Source organism: Bufo bufo, chromosome 5, assembly GCF_905171765.1.
Source record: "Bufo bufo chromosome 5, aBufBuf1.1, whole genome shotgun sequence".
In the NCBI taxonomy this organism is placed as follows: Eukaryota; Metazoa; Chordata; class Amphibia; order Anura; family Bufonidae; genus Bufo; species Bufo bufo.
In genome coordinates, this window is record NC_053393.1 from 145,713,829 (window position 1) to 145,733,082 (window position 19,254).

Below are 19,254 nucleotides of genomic sequence, written 5' to 3' on the forward strand. Positions count from 1 at the left end.
TGCACTGGAGAGCAGGTGTAATTACAACTATGGCGTCTCCATTCACTAGAACAGGAAGGAGCCGTCCGATAGAAGTGAACGGGGACGCCATAGTCGTAATTACAGTACATCTGCTCTCCACCGCAACGGCGAACAGTGAAGAGAAGGCAGTGCTCTTATGAGTTCTCTTCAAACAGCTGATCGGTGGGATAAGTCATGAATATAAAAAAGCAGACAACCCCTTTAAGTGAACTAATTCAACTAAGTTTCGATGCTCGAGGAGACCTTGATGAGGACCTGAGTTTCAGCGATACGGTTTATTATGTTGTAGTGTACCTGTTCACTGACTGCGGTAAATACACTGTTTGGGAGCCTGCACATGGCACTAATACGACAACTGCAGTCTATGGGAGTTCTGGGAGAGAATCAACGGCTGTTCTCTGGGCTCCTTCTGTAAATCCCATAGACCTTGCAGTCAGCAGGTAGATCCTCCATAAATTGTCAAATGGCACTCATGGGACCCCCATGCACCCCACACATTAATGGCGCATCCCGTGTATAAATTGCAAAGCATAATACAAAGTTATACTTGTCTTTGTGTATTTCAGGTAGTTGTTATTTTACCAAACAATTTGCTCTTGCTCGTGTATGTTATGGGGATTCCCCACATTAGACGTTTACCATTTATCTAGGTCTAAGGGGTTGTAAGAAAGAGCCGAGCACTGTACCATCAACCCCATGGACATTAAATGGAGCGGTGCCATGCTCAAATGCCACTCCATTCAAACTCCTCCTCACTGCAACCGTGCAGTGACAAGGAACTCAGGGAACCCCGTTCTAGTGCCCCAACGATCAGACATTTATCATATATCCAGGTAAAACAAAGTTCATTGTGAGAAAGGTTTCTAACAATGTACCTGGTCTTTGCCTTGACCACGTCCTACTTTCGACGTCGGCAGAGTGCTGCTGTTTTTGTGGCATTCTCTGGGCCTGCTCATACACGTGGAGGGCACTCAACCAATTTGTGTATGAATCCATCCTTGCTGATCACATACACCTATACATGCCGATTGTCTTCCCTGGGGAAGATGGGATCTTCCAGCAACACAATGTGACATGTCACATGTCTAGAAATGCCTGGCATTGGTTGGAAGAGCATGATCAAGACTTCCAAGGCCCACTAATTCCCCACACTTCAACCCAATTAAGCATCTGCGGGACCACCTCGATCATAGTGTTCGCCCTACAGATCCCCCCCCCCCCCCCCCCCCCATGTAACATCCAGCAGCTGTGGGATGCACTGCCGTCAGCATAGGACCTTATTCAGTCACTCCCAGCCCGTCTAGCTGCTGTCCCTGAAGCACATGGTGGTTACTCTGGATATTAGGTGGTGGTTAGAATAATGTGACCCGAATGTGTATAAACCCTAAGTACATCTCATCATTTGTCATTAAGGCTACTTTCACACTAGCGTTTCTATTTTCCGGTAGTGAGATCCGTCATAGGGTCTCCATAACAGAAAAAAACGCTTCCGTCTTGTCCCCATTCATTGTCAATGGGGATAAAACGTAACCGAACAGAACGGAGTGCTCCAAAATGCATTCTGTTGCGTTCCCATACCAGAGAGCAAACCGCAGCAAGCTGCGGTTTTCTTTCCGTCATAAGATGCGGAGCAAAACGGATCCGTCATGACCCACAATGCAAGTTAATGGGGACAGATCCTCTCAGTTTTCTATGACACAATAGAAAACGGATCCGTCTTGGCTATGTTAAAGATGATACACCTGGATCCGTTGATAACGGATGCAGATGGTTGTATTATCAGTAACGGAAGCGTTTTTGCTGAACCCTGCCGGATCCAGCAAAAACGCTAGTGTGAAAGTAGCCTAAGATATATCTTCTTCATGCATTTATTTACAAAGAAATGTATTATAATGTTTTCCAATTTTCCAAAAATTAGCTGGAATACTGTGAAAAAAAAAAAAAAAAAAGAGAGACTACCTATATGGGAACAGACTGCACGAACCTCAGCTGAATATCTGAAACACCAGCCATATCTTACATTGCAAGGCTCAGCCCATTCTTACCTTTTCTTCACATTCCTCACAATTCTGAAATACAGTTTTCATCTTCTTCATGATGTCCACAGCGAGCGTCCCTTCTGATGATAGGTGAGCTCGGCAGTAAGGGCACGCATAAGCGTTATTCCTCAGGCTAGCTTTTATACACGTGTGACAAAACCTAAAAGGCACAAATGCATTCTTTCAATAGAAAGTGTGGCTGGTAATTATCTAGGCACAAGTGTCATGGAAGAGCATTTCATGTGACCTTCAGTATGTGGATTATATGCAGTGACAAAATGATCCCCCACTAAAATAAACCCCAAAATATAGATGAATGAATACTCGTGTGCTTCAATATTCTTAAATAAAACATGTCGTTATTAATCTAGACACGTATGAGTGATGCTGCAGTGTCACATTCAGCACAGAGAACAGGCCAGTGCTGCCATCAGGGTAGTGACATTTTTTAGAAAACAACTTCATTTCCTTTAAGCACTTGTTGTATTGTATGGCAAAGAATATAGACTGCGCTATAGAAGAAACATTTCTAGTTCTACAGACATTATTTGGCCTACATTTGTATTTGCATATACCATATTTTTCGCCCTATAAGACGCACTTTTCCCCCCCAAAGTGGGGGAAATGTTACTGTGTCTTATGGGGCGAATACTAATAATGGAAGCGCTCATTAGTACCGGAGGATCGGGAAGCGGTGAAGGCTCTGTACTCACCACTTCCTGGTCCTCTGCTGTCGGCTGTGCTGTGGCGGCGCACAGCGTTTGGGCGCTCTGTTACCTCACACTGTGCACATCGGCTCACAGCACAGCCGTGGCAGGAAGAAGAGAGAAAGCGCTGGCTGTGAGGAGAGGCAAGTGTTTTTTATATTTTATTTGCTCCGTGGCCTAGGGGCTGATAAATGGCATGGGGGGCTGATCTGAGGTCGTATTAACACTGGGGGTCTGATTGAGGCTGTGAGCTGAGGTCTGATTGCTGGTCTTATCTGAGGTCTAATGAAAAATATTTTTTTCTTATCGTCCTCCTCTAAAAAGGTGCGTCTTATGGGCCGGTGTGTGGCAGCCTGGCACCCTGAAAATGGAAGACTCTAGACTGAAATACGATTTTACACACCAGCATCTTGGTACTCAGACTAAAATGTGTTTAATAGGATACTAGTATCTTAGAATCACAATAATAATAATAATAATAATACCGGAATTCACCGGATCCAGCACTGCCGGATGCGGACGGAATGACCGCCAGCCCCATTAGGTATATTAGCCATTTCATCCACATCCGGCTGACAAGCATAGAACCCACTGAAGGGGTTTCACCAGCAGATTTCTGCTCATAGCAAACCTTGTCATAGCAAACCTTGTCTTTACGACAAAGATGCTGCAAATTTATTTAGAGGCAGCTTTTAAGGCTACTTGAATTCCGTTTGTCAGTTCAGCCCCAATGCATTCTGAATAGATAAGGATCCGTTCAGAATGCATCAGTTTGGCTCCTTTCCGCCTCCATTCCGCTCTGCTTGCAGCGTTTTGGTGTCCGCCTGGCGATGCGGAGCCAAATGGATCCGTCCTGACTTACAATGTAAGTCAATGGGGGCGGATCCGTTTTCACTGACACAATATGGTGCAATGGAAAATGGATCCGTCCCCCATTAACTTTCAATGTAAGTCAGGACGGATCCGTTTTGACCTTGTTCTTCATAATGCAAACGGATCTGTTCTGAACGTATACAATCGTTTGCATTATAGGTGCGGATCCGTCTGTGCAGATACCAGACGGATCCGCAACTAACGCAGGTGTGAAAGTAGCCTAATAAATGTGGGTCATTTTACTCTAATGAACTCCCAATTCATTAAAGATGGGAAATTATTGGGGAAATGATTTATGGGAAATGATTTTTACAACTATATGGCAGTTTTTTTATTTGCCTACAAAAGGCAAAAATTGGTTACTTTCGCACTTTTACAACCTGCCTGCCACTTTTCTTTTTTTATCAAGTATATTTTTTATTGAAATAAAGTATTTCTTGTACAATGATCCACATATCTGATTCAAAGCATAATGAAGAAGTACAGTGCTTGCCACTTTTCGAAAAAGAACACTGACCAACATAGCAGGCAATTAGGGATGTCCCGATACCGAACATTTGCACGAGTACATGTACTCGTGCAAATGTCCCCGATACCTGTGTGCCGCTTCTAAATGTGTCTGTGTCCGTCCGCGGCCTGCCCCTGCATCTCGCACAGCAAATACAGCTTCTTCTTGCTCCCAGTCTCCGCCCCTCGCCCTGATTACCAGCGGCTGCCACCGTCCCCGGCTCCTCCCCCCATGTTCCCGATGACTCCACACAGACATCTGATCTCCGAATCGGAGCACAGGAGCAAGCCAGCCGCGGGAAATACACCCTCCGGCCTCCTCAAACAGAGTTCGCTTGCCAGTAGTTTTAAAAGTTATAGGAACCGACCCTAGTAAGTGTATAAAGCTTAGTTAGAAGATTATAACCAGCCCAAGTGGTCACAGACAGAAAGAAATAAAGGTGTTGTGTCTGTCTTCTATAGCCCTGGTCCTTCCCTTCCTGCCTGCAAGCTGCACATTGATCTCTAAAAGCAGGCATTAGGGCAAGAAGAAATATACATTACTGTATGATGGCCACAAGACTATTATACTGAGGAGGGGGGGCTTCAAAAAAATTGTTGTCCTGACTCCTTACAGTAGCGTCTCCTTGTGGCCGTCCCATACAGTATAATGTCTCCTTGTGGCCCCCATACAGTATAACGTCTCCTTGTGGCTGCCCCCATACAGCAGAACGTCTCCTTGTGGCTGCCCCCATACAGCAGAACGTCTCCTTGTGGCTGCCCCCATACAGCAGAACGTCTCCTTGTGGCTGCCCCCATACAGCAGAACGTCTCCTTGTGGCTGCCCCCATACAGTATAATGTCTCCTTGTGGCTGCCCCCATACAGCAGAATGTCTCCTTGTGGCTGCCCCCATACCGTATAATGTCTCCTTGTGGCTGCCCCCATACAGTATAACGTCTCCTTGTGGCTGCCCCCATACAGTATAACGTCTCCTTGTGGCTGCCCCCATACAGTATAACGTCTCCTTGTGGCTGCCCCCATACAGTATAACGTCTCCTTGTGGCTGCCCCCATACAGTGTAACGTCTCCTTGTGGCTGCCCCCATACAGTGTAACGTCTCCTTGTGGCTGCCCCCATACAGTATAATGTCTCCTTGTGGCTGCCCCCATACAGTATAATGTCTCCTTGTGGCTGCCCCCATACAGTATAATGTCTCCTTGTGGCTGCCCCCATACAGTATAATGTCTCCTTGTGGCTGCCCCCATACAGTATAATGTCTCCTTGTGGCTGCCCCCATACAGCAGAACGTCTCCTTGTGGCTGCCCCCATACAGCAGAACGTCTCCTTGTGGCTGCCCCCATACCGTATAATGTCTCCTTGTGGCTGCCCCCATACAGTATAACGTCTCCTTGTAGCTGCCCCCATACAGTATAACGTCTCCTTGTGGCTGCCCCCATACAGTATAATATCTCCTTGTGGCTGCCCCCATACAGTATAATATCTCCTTGTGGCTGCCCCCATACAGTATAATATCTCCTTGTGGCTGCCCCCATACAGTATAATATCTCCTTGTGGCTGCCCCCATACAGTATAATATCTCCTTGTGGGGACATCCCTACAGGCAATTATCAGGAACAAACCACAAAGGATCATTGTTTCTGGGCCGCAGATCCCCGTTGACAATCACAAACGATTATTTAGGGGACTAGACCAGCTATGCTTTTACCTCATGAACGAGCATGAGACGTTCACCAAACGTGATCAGTGTCACCTTTAGATAGGGCAATAATCAGGAAGGAAGGTTCCAGGGAATGTGCCTTCCTGATGATTACCTCGATCACTGGTGGTATTCTGGTTTCATGAAACTCATGACTTTGACTTAACAGGATAGGCCATCAATTTCAGATTGGTTGAGGTCCCCCGTTCTGCACCCCTGCCTCCCCCAGCTGTTTGGAGGAGCTGCGGCAGTAGTGAAAGAGCTGTGTCCTCTCGCCTACATTATAGTGGTATTGCAGGGTAATTACAGCTGTTCGTTCCAGTCAAGTGAATGAGAGGAAACTGGTATTACCCTTCACCATTACTACAATGTGTGGGTAAACACGGAAAAGAATGCAGCTCTCACTAGTGTCACAGCCCCGATCGGTGGAGCGGTGGGCGAAGCGCTAGACCCCCACCAATCTGACATTGATAAATATAAAGCATCATACAAAACCCCTTCCATGAAAGAGATCATTTCACCTATATACAAACATCGTATTAAAAAGTAATCATATCATCTGATATACCATAAAAGTAACTGTACTAGAAAGTGTTGTCCATAAAGCTGGCTATAGATTAGACAGGCCATCAACTTGGATTAGTCTTCCCAACATCCCCATATACATGCATGCTTGGCTCAGCCGAGTATACATATATTCTGAATAGGCAGAAGGGAGAAAGCTGGTGTCCAACACCTCAGCAGGGGAGGATTATCTCTCCTGAGAATAATAAGCGCGTTGAAATCCAGCAGCACGTATGTGGCCCCTGGACTCTCTGAACATCTGCCACTGAGGTCGAGTTTTGAGGCTCCCATTAACATTAAAGGAGTTTTCTGAGACTGGGTCCAGTTGAAGTGCCAAGCTTCATTCTCTGCTTCCAGTCCCCGCTGGCCAAGAAGCATGATATGCCACCTACACACACGTCACCGCTGCCAGGCAATCAGTGTGCAGGCATGGCAGGTGACCTCTGCCACTGTTGCCGTCACGGACTGGCGGCAGCAGTGACAAGGTGTGGACAGCATGTCACACTTCCCGTCCAGGGGGGACTGGAAGCAGAGGAGAAGGCAGCTCGGCAGTGCAACCGGAGCAGCTGTGACAAGTGTTCTTTAACCCCTGCCCACTTGGTGGCCATATGAAAATGGTTTCCTGGTCTAGGAGAACCCCTTTCATCTAATGTGTGTGGCCAGCTTTACATTAACAGTTATAATCTGTATACCTAATGCTGATCAAACCTGATTTAGAATAATCGTAATTACAGGTGAAACTCGAAAAATTTGAATATTGTGCAAAGTTCATTTATTTCAGTAATGCAACTTAAAAGGTGAAACATATGAGATAGACTCATTACATGCAAAGCGAGATATTTCAAGCCTTTATTTGTTGGATGATTATGGCTTACAGATTATGAAACCCCAAAGTCACAATCTCAGGTCCCCTTTGCTCAGGGGGTATGGATTAATTAGCTGACTGGAGTGTGACACTTTGAGCCTAGAATATTGAACCTTTTAAAAAAAAATAAAAAAATTTAAGCTGCATTAATGTAATTCCTTTTAATTTGCATTTACTGAAATAAATGGCCTTTTGCACGATATTCAAATTTTTCGAGTTTCATCTGTATATTTCATGAAGAATTGAGATTCTAGCAGAGAGTAATCAGACAGAAGGAGTAAATAATCACATGAGAGATCCAGGATCTGTGGAGACACAGAGTCACACGGCACCAAGCCTTATTTTAGCATGTTTACATCTCAAGAAGTTTTCCAGCATGTGAAGATTGCGCCACCTTACAGTAGTCTTTAAAGGGGTTCTGCACTTTGTTTTAACTGATGATCTATCCTCTGGATAGATCATCAGCTTCTGATCGGCGGGGGTCCGACACCCCCGACAGGGTGAACAGTAGCCTTAGATGAGTCCCGTCTCCTCCTTGAGAGATATGAGTCCAGCGTTCTCGGACTCTGAGCCCAGCACAGCCCCGCATCCTCCGAATCTCCTCCTTGCTCCCCGACGTCACAAAGCTAGAGCGCCGTAATCTCCGATGCGCGAGCTAGCGCATGCGCAGTTCGTTCCCTGATGCCAGCACAGGGAAGGAACACTATGCCGACACTGTGCATGCGCTAGCTCGCGCATCGCGAGATTACGGCGCTCTAGCTTTGTGACATTGGGGAGCAAGGAGGAGATTCGGAGTATGCGGGGCGGTGCTGGGCTCCTTCACAGTGGGCGTGGCTGGGCTCCGGAAACTTTAGTAGCCTCATTTACATATATATAAAATCGTTGTTTTGTTTTTTTTACACAATAAAAGCACACAGAGCTATGGGGACTGGATATTGCGGATGTGCTAGCGGCCATCTAGCAGCCCATGTCCTCAGCTCTAGGTGACAGGTTCCCTTTAAATAGTGTAGGACACAAGGATCTCCTAAATGTCTAGAGCCTCCAGACGGCACAGCCAGCACTTCAGTGATGACCTGGTTTGCTACTTTACAATTCATGTCTTCTACAATTAGACCCGTTGTCTGGAAGACCCTTTTCATGGGGCAGGATATGCCCTCGTGAACACAGGAATGTTTTTGTTCTTCCACGCTTCCTCTCGCAATCACATGGACATAGCGGATCAGGATGATATCATTTTGGACACAAGCCAGAAAATACAGGGAATATGAAAAACATATGTTGAGTTCAGAAAAGTCACAATTTTCCAACCTGTGATCGGGGAATCAGTAATGATTTCCAGGCTGAGACTCCCCCAAATGACCGGGTAAAATGTTCAAAGCCTGGCTCATAAATAGCCCAAGAAATAATAGCCGAACTATAGTCAACACAAGCAGATTCAACCTGTTATACAAAAGGTCACCGTGTTATAGTAAATGAGTAAAGAGGACTTCACTTGCTTTGATAATTTGTACATGGGTCGACACAGCAGAGGGGAGCAGGATTAATCACAAGAAGTCGTCCCATAGAAATGATTGGGAATTACAGATGTTCACCTCCGCAATGTCGACGGCGAGCCGGTAAACAATGAAGGGGAGGTTGCGCTGGCACTGTATGTCACCTTCTCTTCAACCAGTTGATCGGCGAGGGTGCCGGGTGTCGGACCCCCGCTGATCTGATATTGATGACCCATTCTGAGTATAGGCCGTCAATGTTAAAATCCCAGAAAACCCCTTTAAAATCACAAGCATCAATCTCCAGGATTGTTAAAAAATTACAAGTATAGTGTATGTTTTCGGCTGAAATCTAACGTGTAAGAGGGAACTCCCGACAGATGATGTCACGGGAGACCAGGATTGGGTGTCTGCCAGCGCGTTTCTCCCCCTTCACCATTGACAACAGATACGGGCTCGGCTGAGCCAAGCACATAGGTGGATGAGGTAGTCAAGAGAGATAGCCGTTGGCCAAGCGTGCGGCAGACATGTTTTGAAGGTGTGAGCACTTTTTGTCTTCAGCTGCACACATGATCAATCACTTTGTGTTATAGGGAGTCTTCGAAATAGGCTCCATAGTAAGCATACTGCTCGGAAACATATCCATACCTTTCTTATGAAATGTGCTCCTCGAATCCTGAAAAATGCTTTTATGCAAATAAGGTTTTCGGTGCATTACGGGTGGGGGCCCCTCCACTACTAACAACGCCCAGGCAACCGCTTCTTGTTTACCAGTCCCCGAGATCTCAGAGTCGGTAGCGATGGCGCAGAGGAAGGCAGGTGCACCAAATGCAGCCGGCTCGGTGCACAGAAAACCTTATTTGCAAAAAAAGGAAAAAGGGCTTTTCTTAAAATTGGAGAAGTAGATTTTTACAAGAAAGGCATGGTTAAATTTCAGGGCACCTACCCAACATCATGGCATGCTTAACTTGAAAGTTTTTGAAGGTGACTGACCCTTTAACTGGAAGGTCCACCTTTACTTAGTTTTTTTTTATTCCACAATCATTGGAGAAAACTAACAACTCTGCAGATAGTCTTGAGGAAAATATCTTACAGTGCTGTGCCTTCAGCCCCTATGCAGATCTAGGTGTTTACCTGGTTACAGACTCCAAGCAAACCCTCCGTCAGAAATGGCCATGCAGCCTGATCTGACATAAATGCAGCTGTATTTGTCCATCCAATAACCCAGCATTTATGCCTGAAAGCGGCCGGATCACACCGGACCTCATTACAGTCAATGTTGATCCGGCAGTGAACTCCGCCAGGCTGTTCTCTGCCGGAAACATTCACCGGAGATGTCAACACAGCCGTAGGCCTCATGCACACGACCATTGTGTGTTTTGCCGTCCGCAAAACACGGATGGCGTCCGTGTGCGTTCCGGAACGGACAGCCATTCATATAACTGCCTATTCTTGTCCGCAAAACGGACAAGAATAGGGCAGGTTATATTTTCTTTGCGGGCCTACGGAACGGAGCAACGGATGCGGACAGCACACAGAGTGCTGTCCGCATCTTTTGCGGCCCCACTGAAGTGAATGAGTCCACATCCAAGCCGCAAAAATTGCGGCTCGGATGCGGACCAAAACAACGGTCGTGTGCATGTAGCCCAAGTCAGATCCTGCAGTCATACATCCGCTAATCTGTCTGCATGTGAACGGAGTATCTGCACCCAATTATAATGGAAGAGATCTGTTGACCAATCTGCAGCAGAGATCTGCGTTTTAGCTGAAGTTTCACCCATGGATCATCTAAAAATCCAAAGCAGATTTGCCTATGGCCATAGACATCATCTGCTGTGTACAGGTAGCTATATGTGACAAGACACTGACCCAGGAACTTCAAGCTGCCTACACCTCTGGCCATTATGTTTGAACCGCCTGATGGGCCCACTTTACTGAAGGAACCACTTGCTGATGTAAGATATGTAGATAAAAATAACAGCTGGGTTTGGTTAATATCCTAATGGACAATCTAATAAACTGAACCTTGGCTGCAAGCATCAGTCACATTACTAGACAAACAAATAACCAGAAAAACAAATCAAAGTTCAACCTGACTCTGAAAAGGAAACGTCGGAGGGCAGTTGGGATTAGTACACGTCAAAAGGAAACCACTAAGATTAAAACCTCATCTAAAAAGATAAATATGCCACTAAACATGAACATCGGGCAATGTCCTCCAACTGGTGTCAGCTTACCACAACAAGTCTTTGTACGCTCAGGGATTATATACTATGCTGCTTGTGTGGTATGTACGTTGGAATGGCACTCTTCTGTTGGGGTTGTCCAGATACAGGAGTTGATGTTAATCCACTGGACCCACATTTTCCACTTGCACCCAGTCTGTTTAAATGGACACTATCTTTTCACACAACTTTGCATAAATCAATAGTACAAACAACCACAAGAAACTCTGTAATATGACTTCTCAGTGAGAAATGTCTAGTTCTCATGTTATCAGCCGTTTACCTCCCCCCTTGCTAATTGCATTTAACTTTGTAAAATGCCTTAGTCCTAGACCTAGCCGGGAGCAGCTCCACAGGAGGACCATCTTACACATGTCAATGCAAGTCTATGGAGAGGGGAGGAGTGAGCAGTGGCACACACAGACAAGTAGACTGCTGAAGCTACATGGGCTGAGATATAAACTAAGGGGGACGCCAGTCTTAATCCCTCTGCGCGGATGTTGGATGCGCCAGTTTAAAGCCATTTTCCACACCATAAACTGGTGGCGTGGAAAATAATGAATGAAATGGAAAAGTGGCGTCAGTGGGGTAGAGTCACAGATTTTGTCGCTAAACACCTTTGCGACAAAATCTGCAACCTAAATACACAAAAAAAGGGGAGTATAACGCTTGATAAATGACCACCTAAGTGCTTTATTCACAGCCATACAAGTCAGTACATCTGTGTAATTTCCTCCATGATCCTGGGGCTGATCCTGAGTGCCTAAGAGAAGATTAGGAAGCAGATTCTCCTCTACGTTCTGTATGCAGTGGATGCAAGCTAGTCTCCACCCACTAGATCTGGGTGAGCTGCAAACTAGACATTCAGCATGCACAGGGAAAAAATACCAAATAGTGGCCAGAAATAGTGTTATTCCTTGCTGTAATATTAATGCAAAGTTTGCTGAAAGGTTAGTAACACGAAGTATAAAGCAAACTCTCCTATCAATATATGCCACGCAATGCAGTCTGCCTTGCATACTTTATTCAATGCTAAAAATATATTAGAGCCTGTTCACAACTAGTTTTGGCCATACATTCAGTGTATGCCCTGAGAAAGCTCACATCATGTATGCTGATGTATAAATAGGCTCTCACTGACCTGACGTATGCCAAAGATGTGTTCTTTTGCCATTTGCTAGGCAGAATGCTTCAGCATACCCTTTTGTTTGTACCTTTTCTTAACTTTTGTATTCGGTCTAGGATACTGAGGAGCAAGAAGTCCCTCTGATAGACACTCAAGAAAGTCTCCAGAATCAGGCTACAAATCAAAAAAGGGTCTAAAACGTTAACTACCAAACATTGGCTAGAGTCCACTCATCTTTGTGACAACACCCATAGGATATAACCACATACTATAGTGTATAACAGCAGATGTAATATTAACCATCCAACAACGGCAATGTCCCAGACAAGAGAAGAACCAGGTCCCAGTCGTCATCCTGGACGAGCCTGAATGAGCTTACAAACTCCAACCCCTCTCTATAGGCAAGCATGTGGAAAACCAGGAGTTACAAGTCTAGAACATCATCTTTTGGGGACATGCACACAGCAGTGTAGCATATGCAGAATTTCCATGGAAATTTTCATGCCCATTTTGCTGCGTTTCCGCACCAAATTCTGCATGTGTTACTTGTGGATTCTGATGTGTCCTGACATGCAGGTCACTTTCTGCACCACTTAGATAAGATGTCGAAAATCTCATTTACTTATATGGTACTGTATTCCGTGCAAAAATCCACGCGTAATATGCACCGTGTACGAGGGGTCTTAGACTCACGCATAGGCCTCTTGCACACAAAAGTTGTGCATCCGTTTCGTGCATTGGGGACCGCAATTTGCAACGTCCGTGCGGCGGCCGGATCGAGACCCATTCAACTTGAATGGGTTCGTGATATGTCCGCACCGCAAAATAAAATAGAACAAGTTCTATTTTTTTGCGGTGCGGATGCACAGACAGAAACACCACCAGAAACACCATCCGTGCTTCCGTTCCGCATCTCTGTGATTGCAGACCCATTCAAGTGAATGAGTCCGCATCTGTGATGCAGAGTGCACACGGGCCAGTGCCCGTGTATTGCGGGCCGCAATACGGCCACACAACGTTCGTGTGCAAGAGGCCATACAGTTTGTGGTGCAATTTTTTTAACCAAAATTAGGAGTAGATTCAAAAGTAATAGGTCTTAACCTTCTCCTTCCTGGTGGATCCGCTTCTGGCGTTGGCTTAAAAAACACTGTCAAAAACTGCCACAAAAATGTGTTATTCCCGCCATAAACTACAACTATGATTAAGAATGATCTGTTTTTCTCTGTAGTGACTACAAGGTTACATGTGAATTTTCCCACATACCTTTCCAGATATGAATAGCAATATTTTACACTATTTCCACTGATCTGTAAGTCACTGGCAGTGACTTGTTACACAGGAACAAAGGATCTGACATGTTGACATCCAACCTCCCGAATCCTTCCTTTACTGACATTTACCACTGGAGGACAACCCACTGCCACCAGTCAGCAGGAGCTCTTGCAAGCACTGGAGTCATCTATGTAAATCTGAGTTTGGGGTTTAGGTGCTATATGCTGAGAGGGACCACGTGGTCGCATCCACTGCAATACACGGAGCACCCCACGGATTGCAGTCAGCTCACAGAGGAGTGCCTGGATTGACACACTGTAGTAAACGGTCAGCTGTAAAAAGAATCAGAACTGTACGTTTTTGTTTGTTTCAGCCTTTGGATATGTAATCAAGAGTTGGTCCCATTCACTGACAGCAAAAAAAGATCTGGAAAATGGTGGGGAATTGCATAGCAAAGTATTTTGATGAGGAGATCATTACACGAGTACAATAATACTGTAAAATACTCTGAAGATCAAACTGAGAATATCCGACAGATGTGTAGAGAACGTCATACACTGACATGGGTGGCAGGGCTTAACAGTAGGGATGCAGACACTGCAATCGCTCCTGGGTCCCCGTGGCCTCTAATCCAGAACTATACGTAGCACATGATATTGAGGGGGGGAGGGGGGGGCTTCTGGTACAGATTTTGGGGCCCAAAGGCTGAAAGATGCTTACTACTTTCTGACTCAGCATGGACGCGAGACATGAAACACATGAGACATAACCTTCTTTGTGTACTGAGCGATATTCACACTCGTTTCTCTAGGACATCCTCAGTCCCTCAGTCACGCTGTGCTCCCCCTCGCATTGTATTCTTTCAGGAAGGGCCCAGTGTTTTTGTTCGTATGATGTCATTTCCTTGAAGGCTCAGCAAAGCTTCTGTCTGTTAGAGAACCAGGCCCTATGGGACATGTCACCAGGACGGACACGGCAGCTGGTTTACATAAAGTTCCTGCTTACTTGCTTCACTTGGAATACGCTTATTTACCTAAGAGACCAGAGGGTCGACGAACGTGCAAACCGGAAAATATCAGATGCATACACATCTAATTCCGCAAATGCATGTACATGACTGCAGTGACTGAGCCTGCTGCTCCCAGTTTGGTGGGAGAGCCGGGTGTCAGACCCCCTCTGATCTGATACTGACTGCCTATCCTGTGGCTATACAGGCTGCAAACCGGTCATCCAATTATTTGCAACTGATTATTAGCATCCGATTGGTGGGGTTCCAACCCCCGGGACTTGTGTCGGACCCCCACTAATCGGATATTGACGTCCTGTTCTGAGGACAAACAGACTACAAACCCATTCAAAAGGGTCATCCTATTATTTGTAACTGATAACGTATCCACTGGATAGGTCATCAGCATCTGATTGGTTGGGGGTCCAATACCCAGGACTCACAGAAGTGCCGGGCCATCTTAAACAGTGCGGGAGACGGGACGGGTGTCGTACCCCCAGAGGTCTGATATTAATGAGGCTGAAATCCCCTGTAATGAATGGAACACTAGATAACCTGCTATAGATTATTGGAAAAGGTTTTGTGTGAACTGAGCTCCACCGAATGCTTCTGGCCGGCCTCACTGGTAAACAAGCGCAGCAGATCCTTATCTATGACAAGCTACATGCAGCAGATGACTGACTGTATCCTGCTCTCTCAGAACACGTCTGTACACAGTCAGCAAAGAGAAAAATGGGGGTTAATCAGCACACCCCAGTACGCAGGTGCAAGGCTCCAGGGCTGGAAGCGCACAAGCAAACAACGCAACAGCGCTCTACAAACACAAGTAATAAAGTAAATACAATCCTGCCACACTCACTATAGAAAATGTAAAAACCGAATGCTACGTTATATATGCGAGATTCTTAAATAAATTGTGTACAAAATTATTTGTGCCTGTCTGCCAACGACAAGGCGATCTCTTCAAGACATGAACTTACACTAAATACTACCTCTACTGGTGCTATACCGGCCTCCATTAAAGGGGTTCTGCACTTTCATTTAACTGATCATCAGCTTCTGATCGGCGGGGGTCCGACATCCGGGACCCCCGCCGATCAGCTGTTTCAGAAGGCAGCGGCGCTCCAGCTGATCGGGGGGGGGGGGGGGGGGGTCCCGGGTGTCGGACCCCCGCCGATCAGAAGCTGATGATCTATCCAGAGGATAGATCATCAGTTAATTGAAAGTGCAGAATCCCTTTAAATTCTGTATTTTACCTCTTTTGCACTTACACAGTCAGATGACTTTCCAAGACATCAAAAGAAATCACCACAAGATGGAGAAAACACCTCAATATGCACCCACCAGGAATGGACATCACCCTGTAGACTTTAGGGGCCACTTTTTAGTGGCCCCCCCGTCATAAAATCTTCCAAAGACTTTTATAGCAAGATGTCTGACAAGTTATAAGACCTTGGCACACTGACTACCTGGTTTGTGGGATCATTGCGTGTGAATGTAGGGAAAAATCAGCCATACACGTAACACAGGCCGACGGCTAACTCCCTGTCTGATTCGAAATCAGGGCACAGGCGTGAGGCCCCCAAACACATCAGAAACCTACTCCTAGATTCTTCTGGGGATAAACAATTCTGTCATACCTCAAAAATTTTATTAATTTAATTGAAAAATCTTACCAAAAAAATCTAACTTAAAGGGACACTGACAGGCCCAATAAGCATATTTAGCTACATATATGACTGCACAGGTCTTCTAAAGTGTATTAAAATCATATAAGTATACCCCCTGTCCACCTTATAAATAAAGTAAACTGATGTTTTATAACCTGGTAGAATCGTCTTCTTTCTGCCCAAGGGGCGGCGTTTCAGATTCACTTGCGCCCAGCCAGCCGCCCCCCCCAACCGCCGTTTTGAAGCGCCGCCCAGTTCATCAATATTCACTTCGCTGGGCGGCTTCTGCTGTCCCCTACTTTACAAGATCCGGCGCAGGCGCAGAACACAGAGGCTGAAGCGGCCTCTAAGAAGCAGAGGGGAGGCGCGATGTGATCTCGGCCAGTGAGGGTGCCGGGCGCATGCGCTGAAGATGAAATGGGGGCCGATGCCCATAGCTTTGTATTGGGCATGCGCCGGATCTTGTAAATCGGGGACAGCAGAAGCTGCCCAGCGAAGTGAATATTGATGAGCTGGGCGGCGCTTCAAAACGGTGGTTGGGGGCGGCTGGCTGGGCGCAAGTGAATCTGAAATGCCGCCCCTTGGGCAGAAAGAAGACGATTCTACCAGGTTATAAAACATCAGTTTACTTTATTTATAAGGTGGACAGGGGGTATACTTATATGATTTTAATACACTTTAGAAGACCTGTGCAGTCATATATATAGCTAAATATGCTTATTGGGCCTGTCAGTGTCCCTTTAAAGGGGTTGGCAAATCCTGGGCAGACCTGCAAAGGAAAGCATATTTACTTGCTTCCCGTCTCCTTGCTTGGGCCCCCCCGATGTCAACATCTGGTTTGACACCACTGCAGCCAATCGCTGGCTACAACAGTAACTTGCTCCCCTTGCCTCACCTGACCAATTGACACAGGACAATGGGAGCAAGTCACTGTTGCAGCCAGCGATTGGCTGAAGCACCGGGAGGGGGAAAGGGGGGGGGAAGAAGCCTAGCCGGATTCTCTATAATGGGATCCGGCTGATTTCCAGCGAAATGCTGCCATTTGTCCGGCTGAAAACTGTCACTTATAGTCTATGGGGTCTGGCGGTAAACGGGCTAGGTCAGATCCGGTGAACTCTGGCAGACTGCCGATTCCGTTTAAGTATGCTTCCCAACCTATTTAAAGTAAGGCTACTTTCACACTAGCGTTAATATTCTCCGGTATTGAGATCCGTCACATGGTCTCAATACCAGAAAAAAAACACTTCCGTTTTGTCCCTATTTATTGTCAATGGGGCTAAAACCGAACAGAACGGAATGCTCCAAAACGCATTCCATTTCGTTCTCATACCGGAGAGCAAAACGCAGCATGCTGCGGTTTGCTTTCCGTCCTGGGATGCAGAGCAAAACGGATCCATCACAATAGAAAACGGATCCGTCTTGGCGATGTTAAAGATAATACAACCGGAGCCGATCATAATGGATGCAGATTGGTTGTATTATCAGTAACGGAAGCGTTTTTGATGAAACCTGCGCTGGTGTGAAAGTAGCCTAAATTGTTTGTGATCACTGTTCCTTTTGAGCAGATTGAATGCAAACTAATCATGGTGCCCCCGAGGAGCAGGAAGACCCCCTGCCCCGGCTCCTGGACTAGTGATGAAGCAGCAGACGTGTTTACTCAGCTCCACGACAGAACAAAGAACAACGTGAGATATTCTCAGGGAATGTAGGTTAGTGCTGTGAATACTGATCCGCCACAGCCGTAATACAGTCAGGAACAATGAACACTGCTGTGCCCCATGCTGCCAACAAGTCAGCGTGCGGATGGCAACGCCGGCAAACAAAGAGCCTGCGCTCACCCACATTAACCCTGCAAACAAAGTGATGGAAAACTGGTCTGAAGGCTAAAAACAACCATTAACGAGACCAGTCTACAGGTAAATGAAAATGATGGCAGTGCCCGTCACATGGCACACACCTCATCACTGTAACGGGGTCTTGTTACCGGAGTCATTCTGCGCTATTTTCTCTGGTCTGACAGGATCTGCTATGGAATAAATGGCACGTGGTAAGTAGGGGCCCTGTAGCTTCAGCATACACCTCCGGGCACCACCAATGGTGCCACTTTAGGGGGAGATGTAAGGGTATCCCAATTCGTGCAGCTTTTAACTCCTTCAGGCACAGTACTGCAGCCTTAAAGGGGAAAAGTGGGACTGCCCCGGCGTCCACCGACAACTGCTGGCAGGCGACTTCTGTGCGGCTGCTCGGAGGTAAGTGGTGGCATTGTTAGGTAGGTGACTACTGCATTGTGACAGCACCGGCCATTCAAGGAGAAGAGGTCTTGGGTGGCCAGAGAGCTGGACTGACTGGGTGAAGGGGTCCTCCTGGACATACTAGGAGTTGTAGTCTCCCCTCCACCAGCAATGTGGACATACTAGGAGTTGTAGTCTCCCCTCCCAGCATTCTGGACACACTAGGAGTCGTAATCTCCCCAGCATTCTGGACATACTAGGAGTTGTAGTCTCCCCAGCAATGTGGACACACTAGGAGTCGTAGTCTCCCCAGCATTCTGGACATACTAGGAGCTGTAGTCCCTCACCAGCCCCCCTCCACACCACAGTAGCCGGGGCTGCACTCACACATGGCCGCAGCGTGTCCTCATCGGCCGGTTCAGCACCTCCAGGCACACGGCGCAGTCGTAGCTCTGGTTGGGGTCTTCCACAGTGACAGCTTTATGGTCTCTGTCGCTGCTCAGTATGGAGCCCATGGCTGAGGTGTCCGGGAGTCACCGGGCTGGATCCTTTGTGAGGGCTTCAGGCAGCATGCGAGGCGGCAGCTCGGGTTACAGCTCCGACCAATCGGCGCCCGCGGGGATTGTTGGGAAGCAGCATGTGCTCGGTGGCAGCGCTCCAGCCGTGTAAACAGCGGTAATATGAGGCTGCGGCGCCCCCTCCTCCTCCTCCCGGCCGCCTGTTGCTAGCCGCTACTGGAGAGCGGGCGGAGCGCATTGTCACTGCTGCAACAAAGGGGCCATAGAGCGCGCGAGCACCGAGCCTGCTGCCGCCTCACACCTCCTACTGACGGCTGAGCTGGGGCCAGTCACAGGGCATGACCCCTTCAGGAAAGTAACAATGGGGCAGATTTATGGAACTGTCTGAAAGAAAAACTGGTTTTGTTGCCCACAGCAGCCAATCACAGTTCAGCTTTCATTT

General features: G+C 46.9%; 1 protein-coding gene across 1 annotated transcript in view; it reads right to left on the reverse strand.

Annotated features, from left to right (window-relative positions):
• RNF125 (ring finger protein 125) overlaps nucleotides 1–19,041 on the reverse strand; it is a 28,316-nt gene extending 9,275 nt beyond the window's left edge. Inside the window, exons 1-2 of the mRNA XM_040432176.1 lie at nucleotides 18,682–19,041; nucleotides 2,067–2,220 (exon numbers count right to left, since the gene is read on the reverse strand). Coding sequence (XP_040288110.1) covers nucleotides 2,067–2,220; nucleotides 18,682–18,809 — 282 coding nt within the window. The 5' untranslated portion in view covers nucleotides 18,810–19,041. The remainder of the gene's footprint in view (nucleotides 1–2,066; nucleotides 2,221–18,681) is intronic.
• Between the last annotated feature and the right edge of the window lie 213 nt (nucleotides 19,042–19,254).